Below are 25,888 nucleotides of genomic sequence, written 5' to 3' on the forward strand. Positions count from 1 at the left end.
ACTCATTAATATGCAAACATATTCAAATGAGATTGTAATTAAGCATCTACTGAGTGGGAACCCCTTTTCATGATAATTTATGATAAACTCCGTGCCACCTTTGATTGAGATTGATTTTTGGCGACGGCGAGTCGACCTGAATACAAAGATACACCTGAGAGACCTGGAGGGAGACGACGGAGACTTTTTAAACAGAAAAAAACAAAACAACAGCAAACTTATTTCATGGCTGATTGTGCTACAATCATCTTGGCGGAGTAACAAAGATGTGTTTGAATAATGCATTCCCACTGCACACACACACACACAAACTTGAGAACTTATCTGTTTCCTGGCATCAAGGTGATGAAAACTAATGTACGTTTAATGGAAGGGAAACCGAGCGTGACTCCGTTTACCTGGTGTTTTTATTTCAGATTTTAAAAGCTTTATCAGCGTTATTTCCTGACAGAAGCGGATTCTTTATGAAAATATTGTCAGTTTAATGTGCGTATAAATGCTCTGCTATGGTTCCAGTTACTATTTTGTTGTGTAACACAAAGCGGAACGCGGCCGCTCAGAGAGCGCGGACCTCCCCCGAGGCTTAGGGGCCTCCGTCCACACGGAGACGGCGTTTTAGGACCTGAACCTCCAAGAGTGGGAAAATCTCAAATACTTGAGGAAAACGATGACGTCATATTTCCAGCTCTCTCTCTCTCTCTCTGCCATTCATTGTCTTGTGTTTGGAGACAGTTTTACCAAAAGTCAGTCTGAAAGATGCCGGGTGCCTGTATTAATAATAATAGTATTAATATTAACAGTAATGATAATAATATGAATAATATTATATGTAATAATAATAATAATAATATTATTAATTAGACCTTTTTCCATCTGGACGTGGCCTTAAATACTTCACTACAAAGGTCAGGTGAAATGTTGACGTTGTGATCCAGTGGATCCAGAATTGGACAGAACTTGACCATCTTACGTAAGCGTGATCATCCTGATCTGTTGAAATGTCACCGGGATATTCACATCTGAACTTGGTAAATGGAACTTCCCAATCGCTGCCAAATCCGTAATCTGGATTTTTTTGTGACGTCATCAGTGGGTGGATTCTTACAAAACCTTTTAAAGGGGACATACTTTCACTTCTACAAGTAATTCAGATTTATACGTCAAAAACTGTCCACAGGAGGTCGCTAAGAGGAGGACAAACGTACAGGTAAACCAACACAGGTGAAAACAGAACTTATAATAGAAATAATAGTAGTACAGATAATCGGGGGGGGCGGGACCTTTATCAACTGATCCATCATCTTGTTTCACCTTCTTCTTTGCCTCAAGTATCAAGAGACATAAATTCATATATTTATATTTCTAGCAACTTTTACTTTTACTCCATTACATTTCCTCCAACTATCTTTGTTACTCGAGACGACCAAATAGAATCTGAAGATGAAGATGAAGAGTTGGTATTATGGTCTGTATTTATATTTACTGAGCTTTTCTAGCCTTCATGAGCTGCTTCACACTACAGTTTTCACCCATTCACACGCTGTAACATGGGGTTAAGTGTCTTTGCTCAAGGACACATGTAGACGAGCAGAGCCAGAAATTGAACCCACAGCCTACCATTTGAAAGACAACTCGCCCAGCCACTGAGCCACCGTGACTCCTTACTTTTTTATATCAGAAAATGACTTGTGCTACAGTAAATGTCATAAACTTTAAGACTTTTTACTGAAGTGATATTATTTAAAAAAAGTGACAAGACTGCAAGAAACAACGTGAACTGTAGATAAGTTAAAAAGTGACAGAAAACCGGAATATTTACAAAACCTTTTAATGGAAAACCTAGTTTATGTTTGTGCTTCATACAACAACAAGAAAAACATCTTTATTTCTTTTTCTACCTGACTGAAAATCCTCTTCATCACTTCACACAGACCCCTCATCACAATTCTCGCCTACCGTTTGGGAAACAGTGGTTTGGATGCAGATGGTAATTGCCTTGGTAATTAGCTGTGTGTGTGTGTGTGTGTGTGTGTGTGTGTGTGTCTGTGTGTGTGTGCGCACGCCGCTCAGGGATGAAGGGAGGGACGGCATTGTTGTTTGAGGCACCACATCAAAGGCAGTCTGCAGCCAATGATCGTTGTGTAATTGCCCCGCGGTACCTGCGAGACGTATGACCGCAGACTCTCCGAGCTAGTTAGGATACCCAGGTGAGAGAGGAGAGCCTGGATCCCTGTTTACACACACACACACACACCTGCATTAATTGGATATCTGGAATATTTGGAGTGAACATCAGAGCGTCTTCAGTGTGTTGTTTATTGGGGTCAGAGTGATTTGGGGGCAGGACTTTAGGATGAAACAAAAGAAAAAAGCAAAGCTGCCGTTTGTTTGTTTGTTTGTTTGTTTGTTTTTGCCGCTACAAACTCTAGTTAGTGAGTTAGTGAGTTAGTTAGCATCAAGAATGAATCAATAAGTTCTTCTCTGCCGCCAGTGTTGCTTTGTTGTTGCCGTGTGTTTTTATTATTATTGTTGTTTCACACTGAGGTCGGTGTTAGAGTTTGTGGTTTGAGTTCTTTCAGCTTCACAGAAACAAAAATGTACAATCATCTGCACTCTGGGTCATACTTCCACATGTGTGCAGGTGTCCACTAAGGTCTGTCCTCCGTCCATTTGTCCCATTGAAGGGGCTGTGTCCTCTGGTGTGTGCGGTGGACAGAGGACATAACACCAAACGTGTAGGTTTCAATAAATGACGTGTGTTAAGAAGTGCAGGCTGTCATGACTCACTGATACGTAATGTCTCGTCTCTACAGTAATAATGGCAGTGACAGTATTACTGTAGAGACACCAACATAGAGAGAAAGACAGGTGGACAGAAAGACCAACTGAAGGACAGATAGACTTAAAGAAAGACAGACAGACGAAATGAAAGACAGACACAGAGAAAGAAAGAAAGACTTTAGTCTTCGTCTTTGTGACATTTGAGTGGACAGTCCCAGCATCACAGTGTGTGTCCATGTACAGCACCGACGTTTAAACGTTAAATTTAAACTGCTCCTGCCTCCATTTTCATTCCTCCGGCTGAAAATGAAGGCGTGAATGAGGGAGGGAGGGAGGGAGGGAGGGAGGGAGGGAGCGCGAGGACTAAGTGATGTTTGCTTCCTGGTTTTTACATCTCAGTTTAGCCTCAGGCCTGGAAACCATTACAGGCCTAATCTGAATCTGGTCAGTGCGTGCTCCGCCGAGCAGAAAGTACACTTTTATTAGCATCGAATCACACACACACACACACAGAATCCACGTCCAATAATAATAATAATGGTGCGACGGCATCTCATTACTGGCCATTAGATTTGTGTTACTTTCATTTGAACTGGCTTAATTTCATATTCATAAGGGAGAGGAAACGGAGTCACAACACGAGGAAAGTGGCGCAGCTGCATGATGGGAGCTGAGAGACGAAGACCCGGGGAACAAATGATTCATAAAATGAAACCGTTTGAAAGTGTCGTTTATGATGCGGGGACGGACGGACGTCCATAATTACTGACAAACCGCCACGCCCACCAGTGTCAACACTGTCGCTAATTAAATACATCAGGTTCTTTTGAGTGACTTTGCGTACAGTGAGTTCAGGCTGCGTGAACGCCGTTAAAAGGTTTAAAGCTGGTTTTAAATGACACTAATGGCGCTTTAGTTCTAGCTCTGCTCGGCTCTGCTCTGTAGTAGCTGGTACCTGGTCAGAGAGCGGCGTCACTGGAAGAATCATGAGCGCCACGTCTGACACAACAATCAAAGCCAACAATGACGACCTGTAGATCAGTGAAAAATGCAATATCCAAAAAATGTGACCGCTAAAGGGCAGCCATTCCCAAACTGCCGGGGCTGCTTTGAAAGAGACAGACAGACAGACAGACAGACAGATAGATAGTTGCTCTTCTTAAAATAACTCGCGTGAGTTTTATCATAAAGTCTGTTTGCGGGCCGAAGGAAAATTGTCCTTAGGCAACGTGGTATTTTGCACTCAAACGTCCGATGTGTCCGACTAACTTCCTGTCAAACAGATATGACTAAAGTGAAATTAACACTCCAAATATTTGTACTATTGATTTGTAAATCCACCTTGTTCAAGTTAAAAACTCCCACTTCTGACACCATGAGTTGATTAAAGAGGGCAAACAGAGATGAACACTCCTCTCTCTCTGTCTGTCTGGCACAGTGTCCACACTTGAGTGGCTGATACTGACGGACACAGCAGCACATTAACCGGCTCATTATCAGCCTCCCGCCATATGGACTCAGGCCAGGACGGGTCAGAACCGCGCACCGCTGCCCCCCCCGATCTGCACCTCTCTAATTAAGACAATCATTCCATCTCCATCACGAGAGAGCGGTGTCACGGCCTCGGTTGAGATTGGTGCCACCGTTAGCCAAGTCTCAGAACTCACAGAGCAATTACATATGAGAGACACGGGAGTCAGAGGTGGAGAAGACGGAGAGGTGGAGGGTGAAGGTGGAGAGAGAGCGATACGAGGAGGCCAGGGTTAAAATCCGGGCGTCACGGTGTTAACATGGACGACTTCAGGATCGATGGAGTGTGAAGATGTACAGCTGTATCCTAGTGGACAAGGACGTAGACTTTATGAAGTGTTTAACCTCTATTTGTCTCACTGAAGTTAATCCTAGTTAAAGGGATAGTTCATTTTATTTCACCGTTCTAGAGTTTTCTCTGTCTGGAAACCAAAGTTTTTAAACTCCATTGAAAAAACTAACGATTGTAGCTCACAGGGACGCAGGAGCTGCTGGTTTGCTGCTGCCTCGTGTGGTACGTTTGTGTCACTTGGGTAAATCTATATTAAGAATTTAAAATGCCGAAGTGACAAATTAACACGTTTGAATTTACTGAAGGAGGCAGTGGTGGATCAACAACTCCTCTGTGCTGTGATGTAAGAAACGTTGATTTTCTCTATGGGGTTTGGTTCAGGCGAGGGAGGGGAGTCGACAAAGCTACAAATGCTTTCCTGTTTATTTGCTTATTTGCCACAGTGATTTTTTGACATTTTCTTGTTGTGATTGTCACTTACGGGCCACCGTAGTTTCCTCTTGTTTTCAAGAAAAGGGTCTGCAAACATGTTTACATATATCCATTTGTCACTGATGAACTAAAATCAAACAAATAAAACAAACTTTTAACCAGTACTCAGCTAAAACGCACTGTTGAAAATTGCATATATGTAGATTTTCCATGTTGCGTTATAGAGAAAATTCATACAAACCCACAAAAGTGATTTTTACACTTAATTCTGATGATTTGTTTGTTTTTCTTCCTTTCATCACAGAATCCCCGGCTTCTAATCTCAGTCCTGATGGGGCTCCTGTAGATCGATGGATTACATGAGTCGTTTTGGTTCCACTGGAATAAGACGAGGATGATCAGGAGCGACGAGTACAGAGACACGTGCGAGTTTGTGTCGGCCACCTGTTACAGCTCCCACGGTTGCTCCTCCCCCGTGGCTCGTCTTCATTAGCCCATATCGACCGTGTCGTCGTACAGCAAAATGGAAATCAAACGGAGATCATCAAAACAAACGGGTTATTGATCCTGGAAGTAAGTTGAATAAACAGCACCAATAAATTGTGGCTACTTTGAAGTCCGGCCGGCTCCTGTGGCTCCTGAGTCCAGCATCACCTCTGCTTTTACTACACTTTCAGTGCATGTTTCAGACATGTTACATGCACACATTTGTGTGTGTGTGTGTGTGAAAAAGCACCTGCTTTATAGAGTATATAGATTAGACACAGATTAGTGACTGGGAAATCTGCCTTTAGATAAAGAATTCAAATTGTTTCACTGAAATACGATAATAATTGAATTCATGTGGCACTTTATGAGCACAAAGTGTAAAATAAAACAACATTCAAAGTTTAAAAGAGGTATAAAACATACACATACGCATATACATACTCAAAAACACACATATACAAAGACAAATAAGTCCAACATTTTACACAACAGAAGTTTAATCATCTTTTAATCTAAAATTAAAATTGCTTCTTTTTTCCGCTAACCTAATGTCACGTGAAAGGACGTTGACACTGAGATCTTCAGTGTCTTTTAGGTGCATATATTTATCAAATTACTTGGAAAAAGGAAACTTTAACAGAGAAATCCATAGAAATTATGGTAGTATGGAGTAATCCAAAGTAAATCATTTAAATTCACATTAACATGTAAAATGTACATTATAAACACCACATGGTCATTTGATAAAATTACTTGTCAAATTAATATCATGTTATAATTAGTTATTTCTCTATGTTTTTTTTATTACTATATTCTTTTTGCACCATATACGCATATATTGTAACTATAAGTCTCTCCACATCAGTACAAACGGTTTTATTTTGAAATGAAGTCAAATGTGATAATAAATATTAGTATTTAGATGTATCTTTCTCAAAGTGTTTGACTCTTTGTCCTTACTGTGCAAACTAGACACCAGAGTTTGAGCCTCCTGGTTTAAATTAAATAGAATAATAACAATGTTAAATCACATTCATACGTAAAATGCACATTACAAACATAATCACATGGTATTTTATTCTCCTTTAAAAATACTCAGACCGCTGTTAGACGTGGTAAATAAATGTGTAGTGTAGAATAATATAAGAAGAGAAACCGCCGCTCCATGCGTGCGGCAGTTTGATTTGTCAAAGTGACTGTCTATCAATCCCTAGCCCCGCCTTTGCCGCCTTCCTATTGGCTGTTCGTCACTGAGAGCTCTTTCATTGCACGCTATTGGTTGTTCCGCTGAGCGGGAGGGACAACATTCAGGAAGTGGAAAAGATATTTTTTATTTTGTTTTCTGTTTCACGCCGGTGGATGTTTCTCACCGGACCACCGGGTTTTTTTTTACTACGATATTTGTTTTGACGTCATGTTAAAAACCCACTGACGACGTGTACTGTTTCCCTCTGAGCTGAGGTCAGTGTTTATTTCAGTCTGCGCGTCGTGTTTTACAGACTTCTCACGCGCTAAGTTAGCTACTTAGCTTGTTTGCTAAAGTTGCTGCTGCATTTGCTTTTTTCACTATAAATCATAGCATACGAGGTTTTAACCACTACAGCAACTGTGTATAAAGTACCTAAAGGTGTTACTTACATAAAAGTACAAGTATGTTATCAGAAAATCAAGTAAAAGTCTGAAAGTATATGACATTTACTGTACTTAAATATCAAAAGTTTTTTTTCCTGATATTCTCAGCTGTAGGGCGAGTTGTCTTTCAACTGGAAGGTTGTGGGTTCCATTCCTGGCTCTGCTAGTCTATGTGTCCATGGGCAAGGCACTTCAACCCCATGTTGCAGCGTGTGAATGTGGAAAACTAGTGTAAAGCATCTCATCAGGACTAGAAAAGCTCTATAAATACAGACCATAATACAAACTCTTCTTCGTGGAGTTTATTTGGCAGTAACGAGTAACAAAGATAGTTGGAGGAAATGTTGTGGAGTAAAAGTTTAAGTTGCAGGAATGAACCGTTAAGTTTTGTGGTCTATAAAATCATGGCAAATATTGAAATTCGTGGATTTCCACATTTAAGAAGCAGAATTTGTTTTAATTATTAAAAAAAACATTAGAATGGTTGATTAATTTAATAATTGATTAATAATATATAAATTAAGTAAATGTTGCAGCCCTAGCATATATTCTACAAAATATGTTGTGTTTTATGTTATTTTGACATGATGGTTTGTTTGTTTTTATCTGTTTTATTTGACTATTTCAACCTTCGAGTTCTCCTGTGGGGTGTTTGCATGGTGCGTTTCTACCTGACCTAGCGTCACATTCATGGCACATTCCCTTGAATATGGCTTGTCAAAGTGGCTTGTTTAGCAATGTATCTGTATGCATTTTCTAATCTGAACAACGTCAACAACACAACAACCTGTTCTGAAAGGAAACTGATGTTTGCAAACCGCTCATTCTCCTTTTCAGTCTCCATGGCACCACCAAAGAAGAGTGCGCTACCAAAACCACTCCCAGATGGATTCATACTCACTGACACGGAGAAAAAGAAATGGAGGCTGGGCAGAGTGATTGGTCAAGGAGGCTTTGGACTGATCTATCTTGGTACTGAACACACACACACACACACACTGTGCTTGTACACATACTGAAAAGAACAACATGATTACATATCTTCGTAAATGTACCTCTGGTCTATGGCACATTTTTTTTAAATTCCAAAAATTGATGTTTTCTAACATCAAAACAATAACTCCCCATTTTTATCTTGAGACAATCTGATCCAAAAGAAAGTTATTAATTCATACATATCTTAAGAAAAATCAGTTCTCATCAGTTTTCATCTCCCTCGTCTTCATCAGGACACACGTGTCAAAGTTCTCTTCTTTCTTCATTTCTGTCTCCTAAAGCCTCTCCGCATGTGGACAGACCGGTCGCTGCAGACACTGACTTTGTCATAAAGCTGGTGAGTACATTTTCTTCTTCTTTTTTCTCTCCACAATTTAAGTATTTATTTAAGAAAGCCACCGTAACCACGTGGTCAATGATGGATGGATTGATACGTTTTTGAGCTTTGTCTTAAACAAACATCATGTGGTTCTAATTTGAGCCACTTATTATGTGCATTCATACTAAAAACGACCAATAAAACTAATAAAAACACAGAAACAAAGTAAATATGTATGAAACACTAAAATTGCCAGCGTCATGGTTGAGGAACAAATCTACTTTGTGACTGAGGCTCTGAGCCTTCTGTCTCTGTCTCGTCTGTACAGGAGTACCACGACAACGGGCCCCTGTTCTCCGAGCTCAAGTTCTACCAGAGAGCAGCCAAACCCGAGAGCAGTGAGTAGCACCACCTGTCCCGACGCCGTCCCAGCAGCGCCGGTGTGTTTGACTGATGATGAAATGGCTGCAGACAGAGACTCTGCCGTACAGTAATTAATAATAAGCCAAAGCAAACATGCATCTCAGCGGTAGTCAGACACTCTCTCTCTGAGCTTGTCTCCACTCTCCTGTGTCTTCACTTGGAGACGAGCAGGACAGAGAGGCAGAGAGAGAGAAGAGAGGAAGCCACTCACATGTGACGATGCCCGGGCCTCCGCTGAGCCCCTGACCACCTGCCAGCCTGGTTGAGCGCCAGTCAGGCCAGTAGCCATCCCATCCCTGAGCCAGAACCACTGCTATGTCTGTGTGTGTGTCTGCAGCGACTGTACCTCCAACACTGTTAAGATTGATCATCACATTCATGCATTATTACACTTACAAGGACAAATCTGGACAGTGTTTCCTACTCTTTATAGAGTTTAGGAACTCTGGTCCACACACACGGACATTAATGCACAGAAATCACACTCACACACTCTCTGAGGCCAGTGATATGCTGGATTCATGAACTCCTTTAATCTAAATCTAATTCTCCCAATAATCATTCAAATTTCAAGATGGGAAAACAACAGTAAGCTTAGCTAAGCATAAGCTTTCAAAGAAATTGTCCCCTAGTGTCATGTTTATCAAGAGAGAATATTTAGAACGTCTAGAATTTGTGTTATATGGTTTAAAACATCTTCAAATAACAGAGAAATAGCAAATAAAACAACAAAAAACATTGGTTTGAATTAATACAAAACAGTTGCAGGTGATATTGTGTTGTTTAGAAAAGTATAAAATGATAAGGAAAATGACAGAAGCCAGATAATATGTTACATGTACTGTAGATTGCGCGTGTATGTACACATACATAATGAAACACATGCCTGTCCTGTCATAATGTAAAGTTTATATTATATTATTAATCAGAAATATTCTGTATATTTGAGCAAAGGGTCCCCAAAATGTATACAATTATTTCAATGAGCCACTTAATATGAGCCTAATTATCTCTAATTTAATATACATTCTTTCGCAAAATATGATAATTTAAAGTTTGTGCATTTTTCTTTTGTTAAATATGGATACGAGCCATATGGATTCATTTATATTACATACATTTATTTTAATGGTGACTCTCTCCTACATTTTAAAATGAAACCTGTGTTTTTAGATTATAACTTGACTCTTCGTCCAGACCTTTTGAGAAAAAGAAGGCATCATATTACAAGAATAATAAAGTCGTAATATTACAACTTTTTTTTATGTTTTTAGTGGCGTATACCTCCACCCTAGTCTATGCTAATACTAATTGCAACGCCATATTTCTTCAGTTCATCGTAATAATCAATATGACGTTTAATCGAATAACCGTTTGGCTTCCTGATGACACCAGAGACGCTGTACTCGCCTCTGCCATAATCTAGATCCATAATCTCGCAGTCCAAACACGACCCCAGCCATTTCGTCCTCCCCAGAAAAGAGGATTTTTTATTAAAGCCCTCATACTGATGCTACTGTGGCACTGACTTCACAACACGCTCCACGTTCCACATCTTGTCACAAGTTGTAACAGATTTTGCTTAATTCCACGAAAGCTTGAAATAATTTATTCTTCAGTGTGGCCCGAATATTCCTTCATAGATTAGTGTGGATGAAGCCGGAGCTGTTAAACATCTCTCAAGGTCAGGAAATCATCAGAAACTTGACATTGTGGAAATAATAGAAATATGAAAAGCTCTTTTCTGTGACTGGTAACTGTTCCATTCACCGGCCTCCTCACTGCATTCATCGTGGCTTTGAGTTTTAATTTAGTGGGCGGTTCGACACCTGTGGCTCCCATCTTTTCACGTGTGTGTAAAAATAGAACCACGCCGCCAACACACACACATTTACATAATTGTGTGTCTGTTCCAGTGCGAAAATGGACGAGGAGCCGGAAACTGGACTTCCTCGGCATCCCGACCTACTGGGGATCAGGACTCGCCGAATACAATAACCTCAGGTATTTACATAGATGGTGAACATGTTATTGGATGGTTAGATTATGATGATTTCATATTTCTCTTCCTAAAAATCAACACCAGCACTGTATCACAGCAGATTTTAGACGCATATGTATGTCGTTGTCGTGTGTTTTTCATCTTTCAGTAACTAAATGTGTTTTGTTTTTTGATTAAATGACACATTAGCTTTTACACTCTTGTTGCTGTTTGTTTGCTTTGATTTATCAGAACTTTAGGAGAGTTCGTAAAATGTTTTCCATTAGCTTTCATCCACATGAAATCAGTCGTAAAATGCTATTTTTGTTTTAGAAAACGAGTCCCTAATAAAACCAATAATCAACTTTGAAAGAAGACGATGTAATATGGTGTGTTCCACTTTGTATTCGGAAGTCGGAATTTCGGAGTTTAGGGGGCTACACGTTGGATTGGACGTCGTATTTATTTAGCAGTAAATCAGTTATAATTATTCCTGTATCAACGGTGTTTAGCCCGGGATGCGTTTGTGTCCGTGTTTCTTTCCGGCTTCTCAAGGAATGCGGTCGCCCACCTCTCCATGTGTTCTTCTCTGTTTATATATAAAGGTGTTGCATACTAAGTACAGTACATACATTGAGTTGTTTTATGGAAAACCTTTTAAGAACAAAACAGAAAAAGATCGTGTAGGTAAAGTTCTGTTTCTGTGGCTCTCTCAGGGCACAGAAATCCAGGAATCATGAGAATTTAGTGTATATTAGGACCTCTCATGTCTTTGTCTCCCACTCAGGTATCGCTTCATGGCCATGGACCGCCTGGGAACTGATCTCCAGAAGTTCTTGGAGAGCAACGCGGGCAGAATGAAGAAGGCCACCGTGCTCCAGCTGGGTCAAGAGCTGGTAAGATTTATTACCTAATCTGGGAACTGCGTATGTAATATTATAATTAATTAATTATGATAATTGTATATTATATTGTGTATATAATATTGTGTATATAAGGAATTCTTAGATGCAGCTGGAAACTCTGAACACATTTCTGTGTCCGTGTCAGGTGGACGTCCTGGAGTACATCCACGAGAACGAGTACGTCCATGCGGACATTAAAGCTGCCAACCTCATGCAGGGTCACAGAGACCCTGACCAGGTTAGTAATCTTCATATCTTCACCTGTATTTATGTTCTAGTCAAAGAATTATATGATAATAATAATAATACACTAAAGCTGCTGTCAGACATAAACTCGAGTCTGGACATTATCTGGAGCTACATGCCCAGAAAATGTATATGGCCATGTATGTTTGAACTGCATGTTTGCTTTTACTTACTTATTTATTGAAATGTTGTTCACAAGCAAAGCAACAGTAAAATTTCACTCAGCCATGAAGTGATGACTCCGCCCACGTTAAGTAGGTAATTTTTTGTAGTGGAGAAGCAACCTAATCTTGCCGTGCCGTGCCGAGGCGAGTAGAGCCGGTGGAAATACGCCATCATGCTGTCGCATTTAATCCACGTTGTGGATAATCCATTTGGGGGGAAAGTAGTTCAAACTTGAACCTTGAAAAACCTGTTTGAGTTTAAAATCTACAGCCTACAGGCGTAACAGACCATCTGAAGTAATTACAGTGTGGTCCAGGCCTTACATTAGTTTTAAATGCCCTCTTGGCCCATCAGAAAAAATATACTGACAGTGCTGTTACTATCGTTCTGTCGTCTCGTGTAGATCTACCTCGCAGACTACGGCCTGTCCTACAGATACTGTCCTGATGGACACCACAAAGAATACAAGGAGAGCCCCAAGAAGGGCCACAATGGAACCATGGAGTACACCAGCCTCGATGCCCACAAAGGAGTTGGTAAGTGCTTTTATTTCAGATAAAGAAACACGACTCTAAGCATATTTACCCTCCACCTTAGAGTCTGTATAGAGTCAATACATGTAAAATAGTGTGTACGCGCTGCTGCCCTCCACCTTCCTCAGCTCATATTGGGAACCCATTAACTGGCAAATTGCCTACATGCTCCCTCCCTTCATTGACCATCGATTCTCCATCTGCGTCCGACGCCCGGAATTCCACCGGCGCCGTCCTGTGTCTCCCTGCAACACTTTCCCTAATTAGCTGAAGTCATAACCTGCGCCGTGTATTCATCTTCCATTAATTAACAGCCCCGGTGTTTGTTGTTTGGAGCGAGGCCCGAGCCTGGGGTGACCTCTGTGAACCTGAGAGCCCCGCTGCCTCTAGTTCAATATTGTATGTTAGCGCGGCTCTGCCTGCCTAATCGCCGTGGCAGTGCCTTCATCAACTCCATCGATACATGAAGGAGAGGAAAATGTCCCGTCAGCAATTATCAAATTGAACTAGTATTCATTTAAGTCCATTTAATCCATAGTCTGGAACCTGCAGGAAAGAAGCAGGTAGTGAAAACATGTGTGCACTCTTCTCTCACCCTTAGACCACCTTCTCCAACCGGTAACTGAAGTTTGTGTCATTTTTAGGGGAAAAATGTTGATGTTTCCCAAACCTCGAAATAATGATTAAGTTTCTTCAATGATTTCATTATTATATGGAGTAAAAAAAAGGTGAAATATTCACAATAGTTGGCAATTGATTTAATAATCGATTACTCGTTGTAAGCCCTGTTTGTTTCACTCACTATGCTGCACCAAAGTCCATGCAGAAAACCAGCGATTTTAACTGTAAATTATACAGCGTTTCAAAAAACCCAAACTATCACTTTAATATGATACTGAATTTTGTTAAAGTTAGGGACACTTTTTAAAATGTATTAAAAAGTTTTTAAAAAATGTAATAATAACTATGTTCATTAAAACAGATATTTCTGTTTTTTAAGAATTAATAATCATTAAACCCAACTTTAAGTTATTATATACCAGTTATTTTTATAAACTGTCAATTATTTCCTCGATTAATCCAGTACTTGTTTGCTCCGTAAAATGTCAGAAAATGTTGAAAAATGTCGACCAAACCTCGAAGTAATGATGTTTTTAAAATGTCTTATTTTGTCCACAAACCAAAATAACTTGTTTTAATGATTTCTTTCTTGAGTCAAGCAAAGAAACGAGAAAATATTCTAATCCAAGAAGCTGGAAAATCCAAAAGCTTATTTTAATCATTTAAAAACATATTAAAAAAACGTATTAATTATCAAAATAGTTGACGACTAATTTAGTCATTAATAATCAAATAAATATGCAACACGCAATATCGATACTTTTCCTTTCCTGTGACTATTTCAAAATAAAAGTCTGGCTGTGGGTTACTACTTAAATATAAATAATTGTTTTATTAATATTTTAATATTTATTTATTTTCTATTAATGTGAAGGTGCAAAACTGGAATATTTGGTCTGTATTTGACACATATGGTAACATGCGAGAACGCTGCAGGCCAGATTAAACTAGTCTGCGTGCCATATGTGGCCCCAGGGCCATATGTTGACCATAAATATTAGCATTTTTGCATATAAAGTAGCATTTTTGCTGGAAATGGCCGTCCCTATTTAAAGTCTGTATCCTGCTGTTCTTATAAAGAATTGAAGGATAATCTGTGTGTGTGGAGATTATGACTGAGGACCAGACCCTCGACCGCCTCTCCTCTGACCCGATGGCACCAGTACCCTCTAAAGATGTTGACAGTTCTGAGAGGTTGCCATGGTGAGCTCTTTGGTAAACACACGGCTCCTCGCGAAGTGGCAGCAGGTCTTTTTGTGAGCGCGGAGCTAAACGGTGTAATTATCGCCATTCTGTGGGCGTCCGGTGGACACGCGGCCGGCGTCTCCCGACAACAAGACTGCGAAGCAAAAAGGGGTTAAGAGTGTGACAATGCGCGCGCTTTAGGGAATCTGAATAACAATAGGAGATAATTAACAACGTCGTTGCTGCCTCACCTCCTTGTCTAAGAGAGTGTGTGTGTTTATACGGGTGTTTTATATGCACACGTGTGTGTGTTTTTCAAGCATGTCCGAGAGCGCACGTGTGTGTGTGTGTGTGTGTGTGTGTGTGTGTCTCTGCCTCGTCCTGTGCCATTCATCATACGGGGGCAAAACAAGTTAAATGCGAGAGGAGCAGATGCACAAAACACTATTATGAGCAGTGATAATGTGCCTGCAGCACGCACACAGGGCAGCCGCTCTTAATGTAGTTGTTGATCTTTTTAATTGTTAATCTATTACGGCGCTCGGGGAGTCGCTATACTTTCTCCCACTGTCAGTATTTGTCATCTTTATTCTCCTTCACCGGGGCCCTCAGTAGCCAACGGAGCAGCGTGTAATTATGTGGGAGCAGTCGAACGACGGCGTCGTTAATGCCGACTTAATGCACGCGTTACAACTGCGCTGGAAAACAACTGGAGTCAACTCTGAGCCGCCGAGATGAAGAGCAACAGGCGGAGTGAATTTATGATACGCACCGAGCGTCACTTACAACTTCAGCTGAAATATAAGCCGCCACCTTAACTTAGGGCGAGGAAACTTGGAGGTAACGTTCTGCGTGGCTTACAGTGGTAAAGCAGTTTGAATTTTAGCATCGTGAGGCAACAATGTGCTTCATTTTGAGTTGCTGTGGAGGAACCAAGCACACGTTCACATGTTCACATGTTCACATGTAATCAGATTACCGCCCTCGTGTCCCGTGTAATCTGGTTGTGCGAGCCAGTGACCGCACTCCCTCCCCAGACCAGACTGTAGTCCGGTGTATTAGAGGAGGAGGAGGATCCATGTGTGGCTGTGGCTCAGGGAGGAGATTTCTCTCCTCCGATGGAGTCGCTCAATAGGTCATTTCTCTGGAGACGGCGTTACTGTATCGAGCTGCTAAACCTCCGCGGGCTCCGCCCCTCCGGATGGACTAGGTTCACACGTATTGATAGATCGCACACGTTAATGTAGACCCATGCGATCGCGGACACACACACACACACACTCTTAAAGGTGCTTGTTTAAAGTCGACAGATATATACTTTTGTCACTTTATCTTGCAGTTAGGCAGCAGTTTCCACCTTGAATTTCTAAGTTTGTGTTGCTTTGTAAACCTGTTTACTGCTGCCTTATTTGGCAAGTTTTCATATTATAGGAAAGTCTCAATAACTTAATAAAGGTTTTACAAAACACCAACGTCACAAACTAATACATTTGAACCTTCTGACAAAGGCAGCTGTGGATCGACAGCATCTGTGCACTGTGATGTAAAATTGCTGATTTTCTCTATAGACTTTGGTGCAGGAGGAGTGTTTTATTCAAAGTGACACAAACTTTGTTTAATGGCAAAATAAAGCACCAAACATATTCTTAAAATCCTTTATATGTAAGCTGTGGCTTGGATGTTGGTAGAAGAGTTGGTAGAAGAGTGTAAATTTATATCATTTTTTTGCCGTTTCTCAGATCCATCCAGACGTGGCGACCTGCAGATTTTGGGGTTTTGTCTCCTTCACTGGTTGTGTGGTTCTCTGCCCTGGGATAAAGTTCTCAAGTACCCAGCTCACGTCCAGGAGGCTAAGACCAAGTAAGTTAGATCTGTAGTAGAGCTGCAACTATTGATTATTTTCATAATCCATACGTCTGTGGATTACTCTCTCAATTAATCGAGTACTCGTTTGGTCCATAAAATGTCAGAAGAAAACCTGGAAATAGTGATGTTCTCAAATCATGTACCAAAATCATTTCTTTGTTATATGGAGCAAAAAAAATAATAAAAATAGAAAATACTCACATTTAAGAAACTCAAACTGATTATAAGATTAATTTAGTCAGTGATTAATAGTAAGAAATTTAAAATGAGCTGCCAAATTGAAAGTTTCTTTGTTGTATGTAGCAAAAAAATATTTAAGAAGCTGAAAAATCTACAAATGTAATTATTGGAAATAAACACTCAAAACCGATGAATCAAATGCAGCCTATATTTAAATCTTTACATGTTACACAGTGTACACCAATCACTATGTAAACTACGTGAGTACAAAGTCTACTCCGCCATGTTGGCAGGAAAATCTTCTGCAAAACTGAATGAACAGCTGATTTGAATAAAAGTTTTATGTGTGTCTTTCTTCCTCAGACTGATGGATAATCTGCCAGACTCAGTGAAGCAGCTGTCAGTGAGCAGAGAGAGCAGCACAGGTGAGCTGCAGGCCTCACACTGCACTGACTCATAATATTACTTAATGTGAAAAGAGTCCCAGTTTGTAATGGACTCATTCATCTGAATTACTCACAGCAGTACACACACACACACGTGGTCGTCAGCTGTTTTTAAAACATTTAAATGTCAAACTTTTCGCGCTGTTACTGATCTCAAAACCCTCATCCAGATGCAGTTTTGTCACTAAGCGATAGGGAAATGGACCAGACCATTACAGTTCACCGCCTTTGAGTTTACATAGTGTTAAAGGTTTTGTCTGGACCATGCCAAACCCTCTCTGCATCTTAAGACGCAGAAACACAAAACTATACGTGTCTCAAGCCACGTTCATTTTTGAGTTTCAGCCTTTTTTCTACATTTCCCAGCAAAATGAAACTTGTTGATAATGACTGACAGTCCAGAGTGGTGATTGCTCTAAGACAGTAAGTGAAGCTCAGCTTCATCTAAAATGTTCTTTCACTCTTTACATTTCACGACAAAACATGCGCTAGAACTGGATTAGAACATCCAGAATCAGCTGTTTCTCATGTACGTCGGATCTTCTTATGTGATCCTGCAGCAAATCAGGGTTTTTTCACTGCGGCGAGCTCAGTGCTGATTGAAATGTGGCAAAAACGTCACTTCCACTGAAGCTCAGCTTCTCTGGGAGTCAAAGGCGGAACAAGTTTTTGATTGACAGAGGAACCTTTTCTGCCTCAGTTCTCTCTAGTAATCAGGTCAGGCATCGTGTTAAACAGGTTTTTAAAATATAATACTTTTTTCATGTATTCCTAGACACTAAAACTACTCTGCAAAGTGTCAGATTAAAGTCATACTGCTGGGAGAATGTCAATATCATTATAAACAGATCTTTTTTCAGTCTGTTTTTGTTGGGAACCTCGTGCATAACGGCAAAAATCAAAAATAGGTGCTTTTCTCACACTCCAATCTGTTCACATGGGCGCTGAAATGAAAACTATGACAGAATGTAGTGATTAATAACTGTAACTGTACATACAACCTGCCATAAATGATTATTATTAGTATTATTATTATTATTAGAAGAAGAAGCAGCAGTGAAAGACATGTGTGTCCCATCATCATCATCATGGACGCACCTTTACCTTCACCTCTCTGTGAGCAGAGGTCTCACCTGTGTGAGTGTGATGATGTGTGGACAGGAGAGAGAGCAGGTGCCACAGATGAGACGTTTCCATGGCAGCGTGTGACGTATGGAAGCCGCTGACTCTTAATCTGACCTGTCTCACTCTCTGTGCAGAGATGCAGCGCTGACCTGTTTCCGAGGGGCGGTAACGTGTTGTGTGACTTCCTGTGCTTCCACTGGTGTTCCGCTGTGTGTCTCCTGCGCTCTCTGCAGTTTTATATCTACTGGAACTATTGTTTCACTGAACAAACACTCGTTTTATTACTAATACTAGTACTAAGACTAATACTTTCACCCGCTACTTTTGCGTAAACTCTATCGTTTACGTAGATCACGTACGGTGTTTCTTTCTTTGCTAGCGTAAAGTTAGCTTAGCAGCGATGGCTTCTCTCTCTCCCTCTCCTTCTCCTGCTCTGTCCTGTGTTGTGTGCCACATGTTTAGTTACTCCTCTGCCTCCTTTAGTGATAAAAGTACTTGTACAAAATGTAGCTTGCTGGCTAGGGTGGAGGCGAGGCTTAGTGAAGTAGAAACTCGGCTCCGCACCATAGAAGCTAAATCAGTTAGCGAGTCCCCTCTAGTCGGTGCGGACCACATAGCATTAGCTCCCCCAGCAGCTCCCGTGCAGCCGGGAGACAAACAGGGCAGCTGGGTGACTGTCCGCAGTAAGAGGCGTAGTGTTAAGCCTAAGAGTCCTGTCCACCACCAACCTGTTCACACCTCAAATAAGTTTTACCCTCTCAGCACCACACAGTCTGAGAAACCAACTCTGGTAATTGGTGACTCCATCCTGAGGAACGTGAAAATAGCGACGCCAGCGACCACAGTCAGGTGTTTTCCCGGGGCCAGAGCGGGCGACATAGAGTCTTATCTGAAACTGCTGGCTACAGATAATCGTAAATTCAGTAAAGTTATTATTCACGTCGGCAGTAATGACACCAGATTACGCCAATCGGAGGTCACCAAAGTTAATGTTAAATCTGTGTGTAGGTAACACAATCTATGTCTGACAGCGTAATCTTCTCTGGTCCTTTGCCCAATGTAACCATTGATGACATGTATAGCCGCATGTCGTCATTCAATCGCTGGCTGTCGAGGTGGTGTCCAGAAAACAACATTGGGTTTTTACTTTTAAACTCAGAAAAAACTGAGGTCATTATACTCGGCCCTAAACACCTCAGAGAAAAACTTTCTGATCACATTGTCACTTTAGATGACATCACCCTGGCTTCCAGTTCCACTGTGAGGAACCTTGGAGTTACTTTTGACCAGGAAATGTCATTTGATTCACACATAAAACTCATTTCCAGAACAGCCTTCTTCCACCTGCGGAACATTATGAAAATTAGAAACATTCTGTCTTTACAGGATGCTGAAAAACTAGTTCATGCTTTTGTTAATCTAGATTAGATTACTGTAACTCCTTATTAGCAGGATGTTCTAACAAGTCTGTTAGAATCCTTCAGTTAATTCAAAATGCTGCAGCACGAGTTCTGACAGGAACTAGAAAGAGAGACCATATAACTCCAGTGTTAACTTCTCTACACTGGCTCCACCCACAGTTTAGAATTCAATTTAAAATCCTCCTCCTCACGTACAAAGCACTTAATGGTCACGCCCCTTCATACCTGAAAGACCTAGTCTTACCTTATCACCCTAACAGACCACTTAGGTCACAAAATACAGGTTTACTTGTGGTTCTCAGAGTCTGTAAGAGTAGAATGGGAGGCAGAGCCTTTAGCTACCAGGCTCCTCTCCTGTGGAACTCTCACTCAGGATATGATTTGTGTCTTTCCTTCCCTCTCTCTCTCTCTCTCTGTATTCTCATCATGCAGGTTGCAGGATCAAGATCCAGTTTCCGAGGCTACGCTCATCGTCACCATTATTATTATTTTATAATTAAAAAGTCGATATCAGTAACTGTATAAACTTGTAACCTGATACAGTTGTTGTGTATCTGCTGCTGGTCTCCCTCTCTCTCTTCTGTCTCTCCCTCATCTCTCTCTTGTCCTTTCTCTCCCCCCATTTTCTGTCCCCCACCTCTCCACTGTCCCCCATTTTTCCTTTCACCCCAACCGGTCGATGCAGATGACCGCACATCTCTGAGCCTGGTTCTGTCAGAGATTTCTTCTTCTCTCCACTGATGCCTCGTGTTTGCTCGTGTGTGTGAACTGTTGTGTTTCTCTGCTCTCCTTGATGTTGTCTATGTACAGAGCCTTGAGATAATGTATGTTATGATTTGGCGCTATACAAATAACATTGAGTTGAATTGACCGACGCCTTCTTCAGCCTCAGCTGCCACAAATACATTCATACTGTAAATAGAGCCACTCAATTCATCCTATAAGAGATTTAGAGTTTTACACTCTCTTATAAATATGTTTGCTGATATTATCTCACTGTTAAAGTTTGTGTCACTTTGTAAGACACTCACTGTCCCATAGAGAAAATCAGGGATTTTAGCTCACAGGTCACAGGAGCTGAAGGTCGACTGCTGCCTCATTTTATAAGTTTGTGTTACTACGATGAATCCGATGAAAGTCTGATTTAAGATGCAGAATTTCAAAAAGAACACGTTTGGACTCGCACGTGTGCTGGGTGTTAAAATCACTGATTTTCTCTATGGACTTTGGTGCAGTTTAGTAAACGCAGTTTCTCCTGTTTTCCAGGAGAACTGTTGAATGTGCTGTGAATCTTTTCTTTTCTCGTCGTCCTTGTCCTCAGATGAAGTGGCTGCTTTCCTCCTGTACGTGAAAACTCTGAACTACCAGGAGAAACCAAACTACCAGCACCTCAAAGACCTGCTGTCCAGAGCTGTGAGGGGACGACTGGACTTCTCCAGGCCTGAGGGACCTGCAGCTGTGTCCTCCACCAGAGGACAAGATCCTGGCACCAGGGAGAAGGTGAGGAGACTGAATAGTCTGGATAAGTCTGGAACACCAAAAATTGTGGATTATGACACATATTCAGCCTCTTTGTCTTAGAAAACTAAGATATTGTGACGTCTTTTCTTAGTTTTTAAAGGCAGCACTGACAGTTTTATTCAGATATTGTGATATATTAACATTATTATTAGTAAAATTATAATAAACCCTATATTTCCGTTACCTCTTCTTAAACTGGATTAAGCCTGATCATTTTTTGTGTCAATGCAGAACTTTATTGGCCTTTTCACTAGTGCGTTTTGTAAATATCTTTAATTTAACAGTAAAAAAATCTCGATACCTTCAGATTTATCTGTACGTTAAATGCATGTACAGATAAGTGAACTTTCAGAAGCTCCAGTGTTGGTCACAAACCCTCCTTTATTTCCTTTTTATTGAGCCTGTTGACCTCAGAGTGTGTCAGCAGTGAAGGAGGAGGAGGAGAGTTAACCTTCTCCTCCTCCAGAGCTTCACACAGTGTCAACCACAGGCGGTCAGGGCTAAATCTGAAGAAGATGACCCTCCTCAATCACTTCTCGACCCCTCGTGGCGCGGAGATCGCAGAGTTGATGACGGACACTTTAATAGCAACGCCTCCAATTACGCTCGTGATTTCCTCTCTCTCTCTCCTTGTGTCGTTTAGTTTCCTCTCCTAAAGTGCCGGCCAGTTTGATCCCTAGTTAAACACAAGTGGCCGTTTAGTGAGGGCAGAGTAAATGTCAGCCGCGACAAAGGCCGCTCACTGAAGCATAAATATTCTGTTTCATACCTGATTATAGTTGGCACCAGTTTTATTGAAGAGAAATAATCATTTTCCTATCAAGAAATGCCTCAATGGGACATTTTTCTATAGCAGAATGTAGGACGTGCCGGACGAGCCAGAGGAGCCAAAGCTCCGGTGAGAGATGAAGAACAAGACGACGGTATGAGGTCCAAACCAGTGCTGGCTCAGTACCGAAGAGGACCGCCGTCACAGGTAAGAACCCAGAAAACCACTCAGTGAGCCATAATATGAATAAAATGTCTCATCTACTCTTTTAATGCATCTATTCTATCAAATAAAGACCACATAATACATATCTACAGTAGCTTAAGTGTATGTTATTTCAGGAATATGTTAACCTCTTAATCTTGACGTTTGAACGCCTTTTCCTGCTGGAAAATGAATGTTTTGTTGTCTTTTTTAACCGTTCACTCTCCCACACCAAAGCCCATTGAGAAAATTGGCCATTTTGTTACCACAGTTCACAGGAGTTGTCGTTCCACAGCTGCCTCCATCAGTAACTTCTAATAAATAATAATCCAAAAGTGACACAAAGTGACCACATGAGGCAGCAGTAGACCAGCAGCTCCTGTGTCTCGAGCTAAAAACGAGGTTTTTCTCTATGAGCTTTGGTGTTGGAGAGAAAGCAATTTACTGGAACACCACCAACCGTCAACATTCACTTCACTTCTTCCCAAATGACTTCCAAGAAACGCTGACAGAAGTTTTAATGAACCCACAATGTCATTGAAACAATGAGTGATTTTTGCTTCTTGACCGCAGAAGGAAGAGGTTTTGCATGAAGTCGGACGATCACTGAGGCCGAGGCGTGGACCTGTGACGTATGTAGATGACAGTGATGAGGAGCAGGAGGAGGAGGAGGATGATGAAGAAGATGAGGCCAGACCCAGAGCCATCGCTGCATGTTATCTCAGAGGTCCTCCCATTGGCCCCAGATCACAGTCAAAACAGGTGTGAATGTGTCAACGCAGCATTAACATCGATCATATTTACCTTTTACTGTCGCTTCGTCTTTTTAAATGCCGAATTCTACAGAACTTGGAATTTAGAAATGTTCTACTCCAGCGTGGGCGCCAAGAAAAATAGTGACTAAAATACAACGTTAATCATATTTGTTTAAATTTTAATATTCTAAAGTATCACAGTATTTCACTTTCTTTTAGAGCTCCAACTAAAGCTGATTTTCTCGAATGTCGTTTTAATCACAATAGTTGACGATTAATCGAGTATTTGTTTCAGCTCTAAGAAGCGTTATATAAATATTCTTGACACTGGTTTTGTGTTGCATTTAAGCTTCTGACCACTAGTTGGCAGTAGCCTTTCGGCCATTTTACACCTCTAATTAGACAAAGACAATAGTGTATTGTTTATACATAATAACACTGCTAGTTATACTAAAAAAAAGAAATAATTATTAACCCTTTTTTTGGGGAAAATCTCAATATATGCGTAACATCACTGGATTCCTGCTAAAACACGGCCCTATTTATTAAAAGTACGAACTGTAATATAATTGTATAAAGTAGGCGGGATCTAATCAAGTTTTTGTGCACATTTAAATCTTCACAGAATGCGATTCTTTTGATAGAATAACTCCTAGATTATTTTACTAATTCAGTAAAATTGAAGTATGAGTATGCGTCATTTCTGATAAATCGTGTTCGACTTTAAAGATTTGTAGCATATTCTTACATTTCAAGCTTCCAAGTTTCCTGAAATACAGACCATTTTGTTCTCTGTAAGGTTTAAAGAATAAAATAATTCAACAGTATTTTCTTCCACATGTTTATTTATGTGTTAATATGTTAAACAGCACAGTAGAATGTCCAGTTTTAAAGAGCAAACACGTGAAATTATCCTCCAACAGGACACGGAAAACAAAGTTATCTTCAGGAAATGGGACGAGGACGAGAGAGTCCGACCACAGAGGACACAATACTCACATCTGGACTGTGAGTGCAGCGATTGGAGGTCACAGGGTCACCACGGGAGACACGCCCCCGGCGCTGTAGGTGCACAATCCCACACCGGTCGCACATGGACAAACAGACACTTCCACTGGCTGGTTTTTGTGGGCGCCTCGCTTTTCTTCGGGGGTTTGTTTGTCGGGAGGTTGTCACAGACGTTCTACTGACGTCGTCCCTCCTCAGGACATTTTCACAGTGATGGGCTGAAAAACATAAGCAGGAGACTCCGTTTACATGTTGAAAGTCCAATTTTAGTCAGAAATACGGACCTGGATAATGTGATTCATGGTCCGTTTACTCCAAGTCTATAATTCACGCAAGGAATCATGGGATACTGATTGTTTTTGTACAAACTACTCCCCATTATGATTCATTTATAGAGTCAGACTTTCATGTTTACTGGTCAACCACATTACGTGGATGTTGTATTTATCTCTCTTTAACGATGGTGAGTGTAGGACTGATGTAAAATTATTGACAAACCTAGTGGTTATGATTCACATTACATTTATCTTTTTTTTCTGCGTCCTGGTCTCAGGGAAATAAAATTGATATCTTGCCATTACACTGAGCAGTGACGATTATGGGATTAGTGTTATATTTCATGAAAGAAAGTCATTTTCTAGAATGTGAAGAGAACTAAAGAATAAACTAAAACATCTATGATGATGATGGTGTCGCATTCACTGACTCTTTACTTGGTCCTTGGACGACAGAAGTAGCTCAGGCAGACGAGACTAAAAGCAGCGTATTGTTTCAGGAACTCGCTCACAGAAGAGAAGGCTACGCGCTGATGAAATACGATCGACTGAAGGACTTTGTTTCACAGATGTACGTACGTACCTTGCTGCAGTAAGGACACTCTCCAAACACCACACTGAAGCTCTGTCTGCTGGAGGGCAGCGCTCGCAGCCACTGAAGAGAAGAAGGAAAAGGTGATTTCATCATATCGTCGCCACCTTGAGTCAAGTGTCAGGTAACGGTAGTAAAAAGCCACGTTTCACTGTCGACACACACACACACTTAAAGGTATATCATCAGACACCTCTATTTGTGTGTATTTATGTGGACAACATACTAAACTATCCCACACGGTTAGTGTAGTGGTGAGCACTCTTGCTTTTGCAGCATGGAGTTTGCATGTTTTCTCCAGCTTCCTCCCACAGTCCAAAAACATGCAATACGGGGGATTAAGTAGATAGGACACTCCAAATTAACCATAGGTGTGAGAGTGAAGTCTCTATGTGTGTGGCCCTGCGATGAACTGTCCGGGATGTACCCCGCCTATCGCCCCAAGGTCAGCTGAGATTGGCACAGCGACCCTCTGGTGTACAATAAAGCGGTAGATGAGGGAAGATTTATGACTTGTGTCGTCCAAATTTTGCCAAAAAAGTCATACTTTAGTACAGGGGTGTCAGACTCATTTTTGTTCAGGGGCCACATAGAGCACAATTTGATCTCAAGTGGGCCATACCAGTAAAAATAGTGAAATAATAGCATAATAACCTATGAACAACAAGAACTCATTTGTTTTACATTTAATGAAGGATATTTTTACAAAACGTGAAATTTCTTGAGAAATATAAGTGCAGTTTCAACAATATCATGCCTAAACTTACTATTTACACATCACATCTGGATATATAAAGGCACAAACATTTAGTTACTGGTATCTGGAAGTGAAAAATACTGTATTTGACTTTATGTTTAGATTGCAATCGTAGTGTGAAATTTTGACAAATTCATCCTCTGGCCCCCGGGCCGTATGTTTAACACCCCTGCTTTAGTAAGTCGTCCAAATTTTGACAAAAATGTCACACTTTAGTACGTCGTCCATATTTTGACAAAAAAGTCATAGGTTAGTATGTCGTCCAAATTTTTCCAAAAAATTCATACTTTAGTATGTCGTCCAAAATCGGACAAAAAAGTCCATACTGGTATGTATTCAATTTTGACAAAAAGTCATAGTTAGTATGTCGCCCAAAATCGGACAAAAAGTCATACTTAAGTATGTCGTCCAAATTTTCTTGACAAAAAGTCATAGGTTA

General features: G+C 40.8%; 1 protein-coding gene and 1 long non-coding RNA gene across 3 annotated transcripts; one reads left to right on the plus strand and one right to left on the minus strand.

Annotated features, from left to right (window-relative positions):
- Positions 1-6,849: 6,849 nt before the first annotated feature.
- Positions 6,850-24,509, plus strand: vrk2 (VRK serine/threonine kinase 2). Of its 2 annotated transcripts, none has more exons than XM_044046274.1 (14): positions 6,850-6,985; positions 7,994-8,128; positions 8,434-8,489; positions 8,800-8,869; positions 10,811-10,898; positions 11,663-11,771; positions 11,926-12,018; positions 12,595-12,727; positions 16,270-16,390; positions 16,940-17,001; positions 20,890-21,068; positions 21,943-22,065; positions 22,636-22,824; positions 23,741-24,509. In XM_044046274.1, exons 2-14 carry the CDS (start codon positions 7,999-8,001, stop codon positions 24,005-24,007), a joined length of 1,620 nt encoding a protein of 539 aa, XP_043902209.1. In that variant the 5' UTR covers positions 6,850-6,985; positions 7,994-7,998; the 3' UTR covers positions 24,008-24,509. The 2 variants fall into 2 exon arrangements, with proteins under 2 accessions (XP_043902209.1, XP_043902210.1); XM_044046275.1 differs by having other exon boundaries at positions 21,946-22,065.
- On the minus strand, positions 23,645-25,100 carry LOC122782074. The gene is made up of 2 exons (XR_006361884.1): positions 24,684-25,100; positions 23,645-24,043 (listed from the first exon to the last, which is right to left on the minus strand). It is a non-coding gene; the product is annotated as an uncharacterized LOC122782074 (long non-coding RNA).
- Between the last annotated feature and the right edge of the window lie 788 nt (positions 25,101-25,888).

This window comes from Solea senegalensis, linkage group LG15 (genome assembly GCF_019176455.1).
Source record: "Solea senegalensis isolate Sse05_10M linkage group LG15, IFAPA_SoseM_1, whole genome shotgun sequence".
Lineage (NCBI taxonomy): Eukaryota > Metazoa > Chordata > Actinopteri > Pleuronectiformes > Soleidae > Solea > Solea senegalensis.

What these genes read in the sequence shown, in the direction of transcription:
- vrk2 (XM_044046274.1), top strand. Translation starts at nt 7,999, where the DNA reads ATGGCACCACCAAAGAAGAGTGCGCTACCAAAACCACTCCCAGATGGA. An exon ending in AGCAGCCAAACCCGAGAGCA is followed by an intron (nt 8,870 to 10,810) that starts GTGAGTAGCACC and finishes TGTCTGTTCCAG; the next exon opens with TGCGAAAATGGACGAGGAGC. An exon ending in GAGCAGAGAGAGCAGCACAG is followed by an intron (nt 17,002 to 20,889) that starts GTGAGCTGCAGG and finishes CCTTGTCCTCAG; the next exon opens with ATGAAGTGGCTGCTTTCCTC.